The 15,918-nt window shown below is 44.4% G+C and overlaps 1 protein-coding gene across 7 annotated transcripts; it reads right to left on the reverse strand.

Annotated features, from left to right (window-relative positions):
- Positions 1-724: 724 nt before the first annotated feature.
- On the reverse strand, positions 725-7,872 carry LOC120670370 (nuclear poly(A) polymerase 4-like). Of its 7 annotated transcripts, none has more exons than XM_039950448.1 (12): positions 7,043-7,689; positions 6,821-6,910; positions 6,519-6,626; positions 4,353-4,415; positions 4,095-4,256; positions 3,482-3,595; positions 3,317-3,379; positions 2,909-3,238; positions 2,664-2,828; positions 1,469-2,347; positions 1,308-1,384; positions 725-1,212 (listed from the first exon to the last, which is right to left on the reverse strand). In XM_039950448.1, the coding sequence occupies exons 1-11, from the start codon at positions 7,145-7,147 to the stop codon at positions 1,355-1,357; spliced, it is 2,109 nt and encodes a 702-aa protein (XP_039806382.1). In that variant the 5' UTR covers positions 7,148-7,689; the 3' UTR covers positions 725-1,212; positions 1,308-1,354. The 7 variants fall into 7 exon arrangements, with proteins under 7 accessions (XP_039806382.1, XP_039806385.1, XP_039806387.1 ...); XM_039950453.1 differs by having other exon boundaries at positions 729-1,212; positions 1,308-1,344; positions 6,833-6,910; positions 7,043-7,872; XM_039950450.1 differs by having other exon boundaries at positions 729-1,212; positions 1,308-1,344; positions 7,043-7,809.
- Positions 7,873-15,918: the final 8,046 nt, after the last annotated feature.

Below are 15,918 nucleotides of genomic sequence, written 5' to 3' on the forward strand. Positions count from 1 at the left end.
GGAAGCAGATCACAGCTCGTGGTTCCTCCTTATCCCGCCGATCAGCACCACAACAATGCTTCTAGAGAGCTCCATCATCGCAACTAATCTTCCTCGACTCAAAAAGGGAGTGACATCAGTGCTTCTTGAATCATTTTATTTGGAGTTTTGAAAGCCTTTTTATCTAGCTGCCGTCCATTCTTTTGTCTTTATGGTCGTGATAGTGCTAGTGCTAACAAGAAAGCAAATATAACTCGGTTGGAATACTACTCACAGTTTCTATTGCTCCTTGCACAGCATGGAGAATCCGCTCTCGGGACACTGTTCCAAAGTTAAGATTGGTTACTTTGTGACTGTCATTTAGACTTGATACTTTTGTGCTTGACCTTGCATACCACAATGGATCATGGGAATAAATAACAGGCATACCTGAAGGTACTCTCCGGATGAGCATAAGTTCAAGGACGCCAATAATCTCTTCGGGGGGTAAACACGAGAAACACAAGATGACTCGAAAACATTATTAGCGAAAAACCAAGTGGTATCTATAACTATATGGGCGACACCCCAGTCCCAACCAACAGCCAAACAGCCAAACAGGCCCACATGTGACTAGCCCATCACATCAAGCAGAAGCAAAATAGCCTCTTCTATAGCGGGCTGCAGAGACTGCAGTCAAATCCCTTGCAAGGCCCAGAAGTAAGGAATGAGGCCATCATCATAATGTGACCTTAGAAACGACACGCAACAAGCACAAATCATACATCAACACATAAGAATCAGTCAAAATCCTATATTACAAGGGGGAGGAAAGGTACAAAGGGCCTTAAGGAACACAGCATCCCATCTAGTTCTATTCTAGACCTAAAGCATGGTGGGGCAAGGTATCTCCGAGAATCAAACGAGTCAACTCAGAGAAGCTTGCTACAGCTCAGTTCATACACAAGAGCCAGCTGCTCAACAAGTAAAAACTGAAGACTGATCGTCCATGCAGATCTACCATACAAGCAAGCAAGCAACTTGTGCCCATCAACGAAGAGATTTTTGTTCTTCTTTTGCCATGTCGTTGCTTGACATGAACATCCACATCTCCACGAAACCCCCATGCTTGCAGATCTGTGTCCAGAAGGAAACTTGTGAGTTCAGCAACTTACCATTCCACTCCAGCAGGGTGGCAGAAATTGTCCATCACCATCTTTTTTCCAATCTCATGCAGTTGATGCCACACAAACCCTGCCATAAAGTAACAAACAAATACCAAACAGCCGAGTATAAAGAAAACAGAGCAATGTAGATACTGAATACACGAGTTGAGTTCAAGACCATGCCTCAGTAATGACTTCCACGACGCATCCAAGTTCATACCTGCATCAGCTTAAGAAACCACTTCAATCCTATAGTTTGGCTTTATACATAAAAATAATTAAGAATCTTCAGATCAAATCTAGACTGACAAAAGAAAAAGGAGCAGGTGCACAAGAAGCATCACCTCTAACTCTTCAGGAAGGCCACCCTGTGCAACTCCATTCCCACCAAAATGCACATTTTCAGCGAGGACATCTTTTTCCATACTCTCCAGGAACTCAGCACTATTGGTGCTTCCCAACCTTTCACTTCCAACTAGTTCTGATACAACTTTCTCAGCTACCCGCTTTAAAGTTGTGCATACAGCTACATTTGGGGTGGTGCAGTCCTCAACAAGAGGAATACCATGCTTACTAGTTGCATCATCAGAACACAGTGCTCCAATTGCCGCACACCTGGGCACAGACGCAACAGGATCGGGGCTTCTCTCAGATACCTGTGGTGAAGCCTGGCTACCACCACTCGCATCACTAGAAGCCCTTTTTATTTGGTTGTTACATGCAGTTTCATCGCCAACATTCCCAGATTGAGGTGATGAATTTTTTGGATGAGCTGGGCTGACAGATGACCTCTTGGCAGACCTGCCAGGTTCAGCATCATCAGTTCCAGCAGAATCATGCTTTCTCTTCAGCTGACTGTCCGGAGATCTGGTCGCTGAACCATCTTCAGGGTCGTTTTTGTTTGACTGCTGCTGATGGTTGACATGTCTCGAAGGGCGTGGTCTCTTATAACCCTCTGGAAATACATAAGCTGGGATCTGCTTCCTCCGAACATGAGAAACAGCTAACTCCATCCCAGGCTTCCAGAACATATACAAGTTTATTTCATGCCTAAACTCATCGACAGTTCCACGAATATCAAACTGTTGACCTTCCTGTATTTTCACACCTTCTTTCCTTGATAAGCCCATGAAGAAAGCACAATGAGCACATTGTCTAGAGGGATCTGCATACTCATGTGGGTAAGGATGACACTGCAGCATTCCATATGTATCACGTTCAATCTGTTCACAGCCGACAACATATTATCTTATGATTAAGAGCATCAACATTCATATTAGGCAAAATCATGAAGGAGACAATAAACGATTGATTGATACAAACATAGGTGTGGCCTTGAATAAAACTATCTTGCTAGAGGTGACAGCAGGCAATCAAAACAGAAACAGACTCGAACAAACAAAACTATGCAACAGAGACAGCCCAACCCAACATCTTTCCCACCACCGCTTCTGATCACATAATACAAACAGCTCCAAAGCTAGCAAGTTGATTCGCTTTAATTATTAAATAGATAAAAAAACATGAATGCATCGCTACCTTTAAAGTTAGTTGCCGCAGTCGAGATTCCACCCATCCCTTCCAAAGTCTAAGGTCTTCATCATCCTCCGCGATGATGTCAACCTGTAGATAATTCTTGTATGCTTCGAAAAATTGAAAAGGCTCAAAAAGAGCAGACCAGCTGGCCTTATTCATTTCAATTTCCTGTACCAGAGTGAATACAAAACACGGTCAGGGTAAATATTTATCAAGATAGTAACTTCAACGGTGATAAAGAAGATTACCTGGCAAATTTTATTACCAAACTGAAATTGCTCCATCATGACCCTCAGTGTGCTTGTCGAAACATTATAGCTCGAGTTCATGCACGGGTATGCAGGGGTTATAATGGGCATATGATGACATTTATCCCGAGGATTTTTGCGTGGGTCCCAAACAGGGAAACCAAGTTCATCCTCTTCAATGGAACAAAGCATAACCGGATTTGGCCACCGCCACTGGGTAAAAACCCTAAAGAATCGTGAGACCAACATACTTGGCACAGCATTAGGATAGAGCTGGCAGACACGTGCAACCAGTAAAGCCCAGTTGACACCACCAAGAAAACCAGTAACCTGGCAAAACAAATGATTGAATATCATATCAAGTTGAAGAGAAAGTTGCCCTTGAGTTTTGTATGATGGAAGACTTACATTTGAGTAAACACCTCTTCTTTTTGCCCAATACTTTAAACATCTTAATGTTGTGCAGAAATTCTGCAAGAAAAGATGCATTAAATCAGAACATTCTCAAATTGTAAACAGATCAAAGAAACAGTTCAGAAGACAAAACGAGCATGGTTGATTCCTCGAGTCAACCTCAATATTTGGAACAAGTCTAAGAATTTGGTCTGCTACTCTGCAGCCATTAAGACTACGGACAGTTGCTTCATCAACATCATAAAGTACTGATCCTTGAGAGATATCCAAGTCCTGCAGTAGTTAGCCAAAAATTTATCTCTTGGAATAAAATGGCATAGCCCAAGGCAGAAGGAACATCCAGTAAATCATTGCTCGTAATTCAAGGACACGAAGCAAAATAAACTAAGGATTTGGTGCAATCAACAGCAGAGGAAGTTCTGCACTGATTTACCCTAAAAAAATGCACTGATTCCTGTAAATTAATCATTTTGAATCTTTTTAGACTTCATAGGCGAGAAATATTTACGAATAAAAACTCCAAAATGAAGCAAAGAAGACTGATTTTGTATTGCAAGGCGCAGGTCTCACAAGATAGAACCTCTGACATTCTAAACCATTTTATAAACACAATGAACACATCAAATATCCTAATGAATATCTAGTATTCTGTGTTTTTGCTAAACGAATAGCTTGAATGAAAATACCTTTATGGTACATGATGAAATAAGACAATACTAAGTTGAACACACAGATAGTGATCAACATGGAAAATATCTAGTAAGAAACTTACAGCTGGTACCACTAAGAGGGAGACACTGGCATAAAGAAGGTCAATTGATATTCCATGGAACTTAAATTTCATAACAGGGACATGTGCATCAGGCACAGGTTGTAGCTCGGTCACATCCTCTGTTTGTGCTAAAATCTCATGCAGCACGATAAAAAAATCTTCCTGCAGAGAAATCCTACGTTAGACATCACCAAGGCTATGTATGATCTGTGCCGAATATATAAAACATAAACATGAGTAACAGAAAGAAAATATCACCTCACGATTCACATATGAAGGTCCTACACAAAGAGTATCAATATCAGCCCCAGGTCCATGAACCTACAAAGAAACACAAAATAGTGCAGAAACAAATTACTATATGGGAAAAAAACTAAAGTATAAAAAGATGCTCTGGTCCACATCGTCTATAAAAAAATATTTTCTAATATATTGATACGCAGCTCTCCTGCCTGTTCAAGAAAAAAATATTTTTCTACAGAAACAGCATTTTGATCCATCACAAAAATCCTAAATACAATTACAGAAAGACAAACAATTTTAACCAGAGCTAGGTTGCTCACTAGTAACCAGGAGGTTACCAGTTGGTTGCTCCTTTGTTTCAGGTTCATTTAGTTTTGATGTTGTCTTTTTTGCATTAACCCCAAAAATATAATCTGTGTTATCGTTAAAAAATGTTACCATCAAGGTTACATCAGAACTACTTTAAATCACCTACTGGCTGGTATGGTATCTACAAGCCGCTAGTAGCAGTTACTGGCAGTAAAACCACCTGTTGCAACTCGTTATGTTATGCATCCCAGTGGCTTGCCTGCCTCCAAAAGAGGGGGGTTCTATTTATCGCATTATGCCATTATGCGATTTGAACGGATTGTATCGCAGAAAGAAAAGGAAGCCGCGCGCCAGGCTGGTGGGCACAAGCGCGGGCGGGCATACGCGCTGCGCGACGCGCACGCATCGGCCCAGTGAAAGAAAGCGAAGGCGGCCAATTAATTTTATCGAGGGCATCTATACATCGCATCTACGATTTGATGAGATTACATGGCATCTGCGCTTCACCCTCTGCTCCCCAGCCGCCCCGCCTCCCCGGCGAAATCTATTTATCGCGCGAGCGAGAAATCGCCGCGCCGTCGCAGAAGGGGAAGAAGCTCCTGTTCTTCTTCCCCGAGCTAGAGGGGGGGTGCGCGGCCGCCATCAAGCTAGGGGAGGGAAGAGGGGAGGGGGTGGCCGGGGAGCGGTGGTTGGTGGGCGGAGCGGCCGCCGGCGAGGTCGCCGGCGGCCGGGGTGGTGGAGGGCGGCGGCGGCCTTATGATCCTGGGTTGCTGCGGGGTGGGGCGGCTGCATGGCCGCCGGCCATAGAGGAGGGCTTAGCGGCGGCGGCGGCCCGGCGGCGGAGGCGGTTCGGCCGGCGGAGGGCGCGGCGGCGCGGGAGCGCCGCCGGCCGGGCGGGGCCGGACCCCCGGTGGGCGGTGCCGGCAGCGGGGGCGAGAAGAAGGCGGCGCGGCGGCGGCTGGATGGCGCGACAGCGAGCTCAATTAGCGTGGCGGTGGTGGAGGGCGGCGGCGGAGGCGCCGCGAGCGGCGCCGGAGGCGGGGCGGGGGGCAAAGGGCGAAGCGCAAATGCGATGTAATCGCATCAAATCGCAGATGCGATGTATAGATGCCCCCCCCCCCAAAAGATACATCTTGGACCTAGAAGCCACTTGAGAGCAATGCGCAAAACGAAGTAATATGAAATATGGTAATTTAGGTGGCAAAAAGCAAGCCCAGCGGGCTCCACCAAGTGAGCATGAATTTAGACTTCCATTGTGATCAATGAGGAACAAGTAACAATGGTATGCAAGACCAAGAGTATCTTTCCTACATTTCTCTACACCATACATACTTCAAGACAATTGTTGCTGCTCATTTCATTTTCTCAAGTCCCACCAAAGCATAGTGCATCTTGTGTAACGCTACTGATCACCAATAGGATAATGAAAATGCAGGTTGTAAAACTCAATTCTAAATCCACATATGATAAATATAAGTATTCATTTATTTCTACACTCATGTTACGATTGGTACTGCACTTATCCCTTTCTTCAATCCTTGTTAAGTGGAACCTTAGAGGATTCGAACAGCGTAAGGCAATATATTAGGGCAGCCAAATAAGATGTGAAAGAGTGTTCCATTGCCCTGTTTTAATAGGGCATATACAACAGCATAAAAGGAGCATCAAAACCATAACCATCACCGTAAAAGACTATATAAGGTCCAACTGTAAGATTTCACTATTGAATAAACAAAGATGGGAGGCAACAGTTATTTATAGAGAAGCAGTTCAGAACTATGGAGGTGTGCACTAAAGTAAAAATTTTCTATTTTCATTTCCTGATGAGCAAAAATGGTGAAACTAGTAAAAGTGAAGTGGTAGAGGAATTACCCCTAGACGATAGGACCCAAAGTTGAAAAGTACAGCATTCGCCTCTTCAACCATTTGATCGGTATATCCTCTCTGACTAGTTAATTGCTTCACCCAGTCTTTTACAATCTGCAAACGCCGAAAGAGTGTGCTTAGGAATGAATAAGCTACCAACAAAGATTGTGACACGTAGTAGCAAGTGAAAACTGTATATTTTAGGATTTTAGGATTTTGCAATGAAAAAAACATAGCATTCAGGGATTTCTATCAAAACGTGTTCCTTTTTTTCCTGATACAAAGACCGCAAGCAACTAGTGTTGTACCAGAGAAATCACCTGGCCAAGCTTCCCCAGCACCTCCTCCCGCTTAGCAGACTCCTCGGCGCTCTCATATAGGCCAGCCTCAACCAAGAACTGCAATCAGATTGGGCGGGGAAAATAACGTATTTAGTTACATAAACCTTAATCAGAAGCGAGAGAATGTGAAACCGTCAACGCAAAGAATCCAGACCACATTACTGACACGAAACTGAAGCAATTACGAACCTTCTCCAACTCCGCCGTCCTCTGGAGATCCGCCTCCACCGGCCCAAGCAGCGATAACGGCTTGGTTATCCCGAACTGCTTCGGGGCATCAGCGCCGTCCGCCATGGGACTAAAAACGCAGGAGCGCTCAAAACCCTCCTCAGGCGACGCGGCAACAGAGCAATCCCCCCACACCCCCAACGGAGGCCAGGAAAGTAACCGGCGCGGATCGGGCGCCGGGAAACCCGCCGCGAACACACGGGCGCGCCGCCACAAAATCGCAGACTTCTCCGCGGAGAGATGAGGCACGGCGCGATCTCTTCCCGGGGGGCTCAACCTGGAGCGCCCGACCCCTTCCTTATAGACACCCGGGCGCGAGCGCGGGGGCGGCGGCGACTCCGAGTAGGATTGCGCGGAGGAAACCGCCTGGCGCGCGAATCCGGAACGCAGCCCAGCGCGACCCCCTCGCCGCCCAGAAAGTCCCGAACCCCCGCGGGAACGCCGCCGGCCGGATCAGATCGGAGCGGCGCGGCCGGGGCGGACCATCCAGTCCGGATCGGGGCGGATCCGGCGATCCGCCGCCCGCGGCGGCCGGGAGGGAGGGGAGGTGGCGGGGCGGCGGAACCCTAGGCCTAGGCGCGGGCGGCGGGGGAGGGTCGTGGGAGGAGAGAGAGGGGCGGCGAATAGGTAGGGGGTGGGAGTGGGCGGAGGGAGGTGGAGAGAGAAAGGGAGGGGGGAGAGCGTGCGTTCTGTGGGCTATCCGTCGGTCTACTTCCTCGCCGGGGAGCGGTGGAGGGAGGGAGGGAGGGAGATCTTTTCCCGGAGGGGGGCTAATCAGATATTTTCCGGGGGAATTAGAGGAGGGGTGGTTGCGCAGCAGGTGCGATTTATTAAGACAAGTAGATAACTAAACGCTTCGATTTAACGCGGGGAAACGGGGTTGGTGCCGCGCGGCGGGGGCGGGCCACGCGGACGCGGCAGCGGCGTGGCCGGCCGGGGCGGGCGAGAGGCGGCCAGGCGGGGGGGTGTACCTTTTCTTCCGCGGCATGTTCTGGAAGGCCGGGAGCCGCGCAGGCGCGCACTGCGCTACTGTATTTTTGTATGATGAAACCCTGCGCTTTATTAATGGGTGATTAATGACCAAACAGAAGTATACTTAAAACCTTTTAGTGTTTAAATTGTATTCTTTAATATCAATATCCAATCAGGAGCTGGCCAATCAGAATTTGGCCCCGACCAAGGCAAGAGCTAGTCGACCAAACCAAGAGCTTTGATGGGTGGCCCGAAAGAATTCCCCTCACTTCTTAATAAATAATCTTTAATAAATACTCCTTCCGTGCCAAAAAAATATTCCTTTTAACCTTTAAAATTTATCGCACAAGGATTGTTTGTTTAGATTGTAATGAGGTTCATCTAACTAAAGTAATATCAAGCATCTATTATGTAGAGAAAAATATGGAGCAATCAAATACTTAGGTAGATGCTATTTTTTTCAATGCATTTGTATATTTATTAAAGATCTTTGGGAATAAATAAATAATGTGTTTTCAATCACAATTGCTATAATTTATTGCAAGTAACAAGGTCATTTCTCGCTACTAAGTAACGTGTCTAAAATTTTCTAAATAAATAGTCTTTATGGGACGGAGGGATAGTTAAATTATCTAAAGCTTCCAAAAGATCGTCATATTTAAAAATCTAAAGAGTAGTAAGGATGATGAGGACATCACCGCATTGGATACACTTCTTGTCACTAATTCTATGCCAAGTTCACTAGAAGGACCAATGATACGGTCTCATGCATGTCGTTTGAATTTTGAGGTGCGTTCGTTCCTTATGTTACAGCCTAATATTCATGAGGATGGGATGCTACTAAATTTTTGGGATGTTTTATTGCTTAGAAATATGGAATCAACAAATACACCAGCTTCAAACTCTGCACAAAGTGACAACAACTACATGCACAAGACTGAGTTTACTTGACAAGTGCCTCTACTTTCACGTGAAATTCTGTACCAACATGTGTTGTCTCAGGTTCATATCATACATGGTTGGAAAGTTTATCAAGTCCACTTTCCAACCCAACAAACGGAGCACCATTTGGACTTTCCAATAAAAAGATATGGTTGATTTACTGAAGGCTGCACAGAAGCTGAGAAGACGTGCGAGAACTTCAAGGGACTCCATGAATGCTGAGCTAGTTGGCCTTCCACCTCCCTAAGAAGTGACCTGTGCCCATAGCCTTCCAGGAGAGTTATCTATAACTCTTATAAAGATGATCCCCACTAGAAAGCATTAACTTCTATTTCTCTGCAACCAAGTTGAGCCACGTCACCTCAAATTATTATCACCATTAGATCATTACCTTTTGTTGGCATCTACCCGTCCATCTGGATCCCTAACCCCATGCTCGTCCAGCATGCCCCTCCACCACCGTGGGTAACTGGTAACATTAACTCATGTGGAATGGAAACTCTCTCCACTACCTTGCAATCAAGAGGCCACACTCGCATATAGCTGTTAAGTTTGCGCATTATACAAACATTAAGTTTTGTGGAAACTCTCTCCACCATCTTGCAATCAAGAGGCCACCGTCACATGAAGAGGCAATCCCATGGTCTATATATATAAAATGAAGAGGCAACCAGGTGGTCATGCCCTTGCGCTGAGCGTACCTCTTCTTGATTTAGCTACATAGAAATACTTGCTTTAATCTGGTGTTGCTTTGGAATGGTCTCTATTGCTTCCCTGTGCTCCAGAGCTCAAACACATGGTAGATCACACTTTTCTTTGGGTTCCATTAGTAATCATCTACTGCAGTAGGTATTTTATATTATCCAAATCAACAAGCGTGTTGTACTACTATGTTGTACACCTTCCTTTTTTCTCTCCTTTTGCCTGATTCTAGCGTCACACTATCTACTATATGCGTCAATATTTACATATTATATAATGATTTGCTGCAAATTTAACTACCGCTACATCAACAGGTTATGTATCGTTTTTATTATCCACCGGTTTGATTCGAATCCCATTTTGAGTTGCACTGTCACATATGGATTTTGTTCAACTGTCCAAAAGAGGATTAGAAATTTAAAATATATATGCTCATCAACTCATGTGCTCATCCACATGTGGCATGGACATGAACAATTACTACTGCATGGTTTTCAAAATAGATGTTTCCAGAAGCTATTTTAAATATAATTGCATAGACTCCCGCAGCAACGCGCGGGGTGTCACCTAGTTTCCTTCTATAAATATCACCTATGTACTGCTCCAAAACTTGGGTTTTGCTTAGATTGATTATGCACACTTTGTTTGTCAGATTTTGCCTCTGTACCGGACCGATTAGGCTGCTACTTTGGTTTATGAAACTCCAACTTGCAATTTCATATTGTCTTCTTGGCGAGGACATCCGGATTTTATGCTTTGGTTGATAACCATTGGAGTAGTGATGTTGTGATTGCAATGGAGACGATCTGCTCGGTCGGAGCCCTTGGATCATCTACGTTGTCCCTATTAAAGGAGTAGGCTTCTATATAAAATTAGAAAATTGACATCATATATTTTAACAGCTTGTCTCTTGCAACTCCTATAAGACTTTTGATGATTAACCTACAATTTTGTTCCAATTTGATTAACTGAAATTATTTAGATTATTATTGCTAAACTTTTCGAAGAAACATTGCTGGTTAAAATTTGAAACGTAAAGTGAAAACTAAATGATCTAAGGAATACTCGTATCTGTTTGGAGCCGAAGCCACTGAGCCCAATAATATATAATATCACGATTAGATACAGAGCCAAACGGGCGGCCAGCATTGTGCGACCGCGACATTTGGACGGCCCAGGTTATTCTAGCCATACGGTTGCAGTCGCCAAATGGTTGGTAGGAAGTAGTTGACTATAACAGATATTTTTGTTGCCCCGTCCAAAATTGGAAAAAAATCTACCAAGCGTCCACATGTTGCTTGTCCTGTTCCCGCACGTACAATGAGGTGGCTTTTTACTGGATTGATGAAATTAAACGTATAACCATAACTATGGGTGTGTTTGGATCCAAAGGTTAGAGCTATTTTTAGTCTAAAATATTCCAAAATTCACAAACATGAGGGCTAGTTCTTGGCTATTTACAAATAGCCTACTCAAAAAACTATCCCACCCAAAAAGTGATTATTTAGGCTATTTCAGGTGGAGCCCACCATAGCAAGAGAGGTGATAGAGCTCCAATGATTGAGAAAATGTGCTTTAAAGACTAAATAGCTCTTGGATCTAAACATGTCAAGGACTATTTTATTGGAGAGCTATTTACTTAGACTAATTAACTCTAGACCAAATAGCTCTAGTCCTTGAATCCAAACACATCCCATATGTTCCCAGCTTTGGGTTTTATTAAGGGAAAATTGGTTCTGTAGCACTGAAAGATCCCGAGATCCGAAAAATACCACCGAAAGATCGCGGACACGTAAAATACCACCGAAAGATCGGAATTTGAACTAAAAATAGCACTCTGTTAACGGAGCTGTTAGTCTGCCACACATTTCTAATGTGAAAAGACATATTTGCCCCTGTCCTTATCCTATCCCCATCGATTGAGTCCTTGCAGCTCAGAGCCAGTCGCGCCGGGCGACTCCGGGCGAGCGCCGCGCCCCGCCTCCGCCGGTGACGGGCCGCCTCCGCCGCGCCGGCGACGGGCCACCTCCTCCGCGCCAGGCGCGCCTCGGCGATGGGCCACCTGTGCTCCGGCAAGCCGCGCCGCCGACGCGCCGCATCTCCGCCTGCCGCGCCCCTTCCCCTCTGTGCGGAGCGCCTCTGCTCTGGCAACCGCGACGCCGACGCGGCGCCTATCTGCTCCGCCAGCCGCACCCACTCCCCTTTGTGCCCCACTGGTGGAGGAATGCATGAAACAGAGGTCCCCGATTGGTAAGACTAAACCCTAGCTATATACTGCTACTAGATTAGTATAGTAGAACTGAAATTAGTTGCAAAATCCGATTCGTTAGTGTACATGGTTGCATCTGGAATGAGGATGGTCAGTGATGAGAAAGACCCAACTTTTGGAAGCAGTGCTAATTTGTTTGCACTGCTACAATTTCAGGATCGATCCGACCAATGCTTGTAGAGTAGTGATTGATGTATCTTCCTTCTCAACTGTTGAGGATGATCGATCCGTGTACAAAAAGGGCAGACGCTTGGATTGGTGGGTGGATGCTGATGAGTACTCCATCATTGACATGGAGAAAGATGTTTTCGAGCACTTCAGTTGGGCTAGCTATCAGGAAGCAAACTTTTGGTATGTGAGTCAGAACAAAGAAACAATTCGCCTTGGTTCTGACCAAGAGCTTCTAACTTTGCTGCGAGGTTCAAAAAAGGTGGAGTTTATCATGACTGTAGATAGATGTGTGCATGTTGACATGGCTTTGACTGTGACTGAAATGGAGAATGAAAGACAAGTGTCAGTTCAAGAAAATCATGTGCCAGATAGATGTGTGCATGCTGATATGGCTTTGACTGTGACTGCAATGGAGGATGAAAGTCAAGTGTCTGTTGAAGAAAATCAAGTGGCAAATTTGGATGGTCTAGAATGGGCCTTGGAACCTCAACTGGGTGCTACAGCTGCTGGTCCTTCCAGAGTAGTAAAGGAGGGTAACCATGATTTGGACCCCGGTGTTGACCATGAGGGAGATGATCTAGTTGGAGCTGATGAAGAGTGGAGGTATTTCAAGAAGAAAATGCAGGTACAGGGACAAGGAGGTAATGAGAAAGTATAGCAAGAAAAGAAGAAAGTGGACAGCAAAAAATCTGTAACTAAAGACATTGATCCTGAGGCTGTGCCAATTGATGAGGCCACCATGTTGCGGGATGCTCCATATGTTCCACACACTACATATGATAAAGACAACCCTGATATAAAGGAAGGTTCAACATTTCCTGATAAAAAGACCTTCAAGCTAATGATTCAGCAATATGCCATAAAAAGGGAGTTTCAAACATTTGTGGAGCATAGTGATAAAACAAGATATAGGGCACGATGTGCAGATTCAGAGTGTGGATGGAAAGTTCATGCAAAGAAACTTCGTGGTTGCCCCACTTTCATGGTATACTACTATGCAAGGTTTTTGTTTCATAATTAGTTCCTGGCTATGCAGTTGTTTTATTCATGTTTTGTTAATTAATTTCAGTCTATGCAATTGTCCGATTCCTGTTATGTCAATTATTTTCAGGTTGTGTCAATATGTTCTAGCCATACCTGTGCTAGCACCAGCCAAGTGAGGGGTAAGGAGGCTAGCAAAGCCTAGATTGCTAACAGAGCAACGGAGTTACTCAAGTCCACTCCAGCCTTGGGAGCAAAGAAATTGCAACTTGAGCTTGAAAGACAATTCCCGATCAAAATGTCATATACTAAGGTGTGGGAAGCAAGTAAACTTGCACTAGAAGGCCTACATGGCAGTTGGGAGGAAAGTTTTAGAAGTTTGTGGAGTTTCAAAGCCGAGTTAGAAGCTACATGTCCTGGAAGCATAGTAGAGATTGATTGCAAGAAGCTCAAAAATGGTCAGGTCTATTTCCGTAGGATGTTTGTGGCCATCAAAGCATGTGTGGATGGATTTCTTGCTGGTTGCAGGCCATACCTTGTGGTTGATTCCACTCACCTCACAGGTAAATATAATGGACAGCTAGCTGCAGTAACATCTATTGATGGACATAATTGGATGTACCCGGTGGCATATGGAATTTTTTACAAGGAGACAAAAGCTGATTGGACATGGTTTTTGAAGCAATTGGAACTCTACATGGACTCACAATACACACAGATGCTTGCAAAAGCTTAGAGACAGCAGTCCACAATGTCTTCCAAGGTGATGTTGAGCATAGAGAGTGTTTTAGGCACCTAATGCACAATTTTAGAAAGCACTTCGACGGAGATGTGCTAAAGTACATGTGGCCTTGTGCTTGGGCATGTACTCCTAGGAGGCATAGGTGGCTTTGGGACAAAATTGCAGAGAACTGTCCAGAAGCAATTCCTTACTTGGAAGCAGAGCACAAGCAAGTTTGGTCTCGAGCAAAATTCTCAGGGGAGTGCAAGGTTGACTATATGAACAACAACAAATCGGAGTGCTTTAACAACTGGATTAAAGAGACGAAAGGGTTACCTGTGGATGTCCTCGTGGACACAATTAGGGGTATGATCATGGAAAAGATAGATATGAGGCAGCGTATAACTAACAAACTTGAAGGTTCCATTCTCCCTAGTGTTAAAAATGAGCTGAACATGAAGAGTAGAAACTTGAAGTACACAATTAAGGGGAGTGGTGGTCTGAAGGCTGAGGTCTCTGGATTGACTAAGGACAACTATCCTTGGAGGCATGCTTTGGACCTTGACAGCAGGACATGTTCATGTGGTCAGTGGTATATTTCTGGGAAATCTTGCACCCATGCAATAGCCTTTATAGGTTCCCTTAGAGGAATTAAACTTGAACACTTTGTTCATGAATATTACTCAGTTCAACGGTTCAAGGCTACATATCACTTTTGGGTCAACCCAATGGTTGACAAAGTCACAGTGGCCTATTGTTGATCCCGGGTTTGTAATGTTGCCTCCAAAGCTTGAAAGGTCTGCAGGTAGGCCAAGAGTGAAGAGGATCAAAAGTAAGGGTGAGCCAGGAAAAAGGGGTCCTTACCAATGCAAAAGATGCTTCCAGTTTGGACATATTGAGAAGGGTTGTACTGAGCCACCTACTGATCTCACTGTTGAAATGCCACCAGCAGTCCCAAAAAATTCAAGGTAAATTGACCTACTCATTTTTTCTGTAATTTTATTTTTTTTTCTTACGTATGGCTGATACGTTTCTCTTGTACAGCAAAAGGAAAGAAAAGGGCAGTATATCTACCTCCAAAAAAGCTCCAAAAAATCCAAGAAAGAATCTACACCTTCTACTTTCTTAGTTGCAGAACCACCTGTTAGTCCAGGGTCAACAACAAGAAGGATGGCAGCTTTTACTTGTAGTCCTATCAGTCCAGGACCTACAACAAGGAGCAGGGCAGCCGCAGACATATCCCCAGGAGGAATTGCAAGAAGGCTTATCATAGGCTAAGAAATGGCTTTGCTACTGTAATGTTTAGTTAGACTATAGATGTATCTATTGAACTGTTGTGTGTGTTAGCAGACATACCCCCTTTGCTATGTATGTGCTGGATCACAAACTGTTACTCTATTCACACTTATTCTCTACTTTAAGTGTTGGGTGCTTTATATGTGCTGGAATGTGTCTATATGGCTGCTTGAATGTGCTTATATGCCTAGTATGGCCGCTGAAATGTGTTTATTTGCCACTGTAGCTGCTGGAATGTGTTTTTGACCACTATAGCTGTTGGAATGGCTTCATTTGCCCACTGGAATGCATGTACCGGTTGGTTTTGTGTGATAGATTTGCCCACTGGAATGCATGTACCGGTTGGTTTTGTGTGATAGACTAACTGCTCCGTTAGTCATTTTAACGTAGTGCTATTTTCAGTCCAAATTCCGACCTTTTGGTTGTATTTTACGTGTCCGCGATCTTTCGGTGGTATTTTCCAGATCTCGGGATCTTTCAGTGCTATAGAACCAATTTTCCCTTTTATTAATCATCGTTCTAATTTCATTTTGCATATGCTTCGTATGTTTCGGCATTTCGTAGTACAGTCCACCTTACTGCATACGTGCTTACCCTATTTCGTCTGTTTCCGCACGTGCATAGCTAGGACGAGCGAACTACTCCCTCCGTTACAATATATATTGTTTTGACAAATCTAGATGTATAAATTTTAATATATATTTAGATATAATATTTATCTAGATGCATATCAAAAACTATGTATTTAAATTTGCCGAAAAGATCTATAATATAAAACTGAGG

This window comes from Panicum virgatum, chromosome 4N (genome assembly GCF_016808335.1).
Source record: "Panicum virgatum strain AP13 chromosome 4N, P.virgatum_v5, whole genome shotgun sequence".
Classification (NCBI taxonomy): domain Eukaryota; kingdom Viridiplantae; phylum Streptophyta; class Magnoliopsida; order Poales; family Poaceae; genus Panicum; species Panicum virgatum.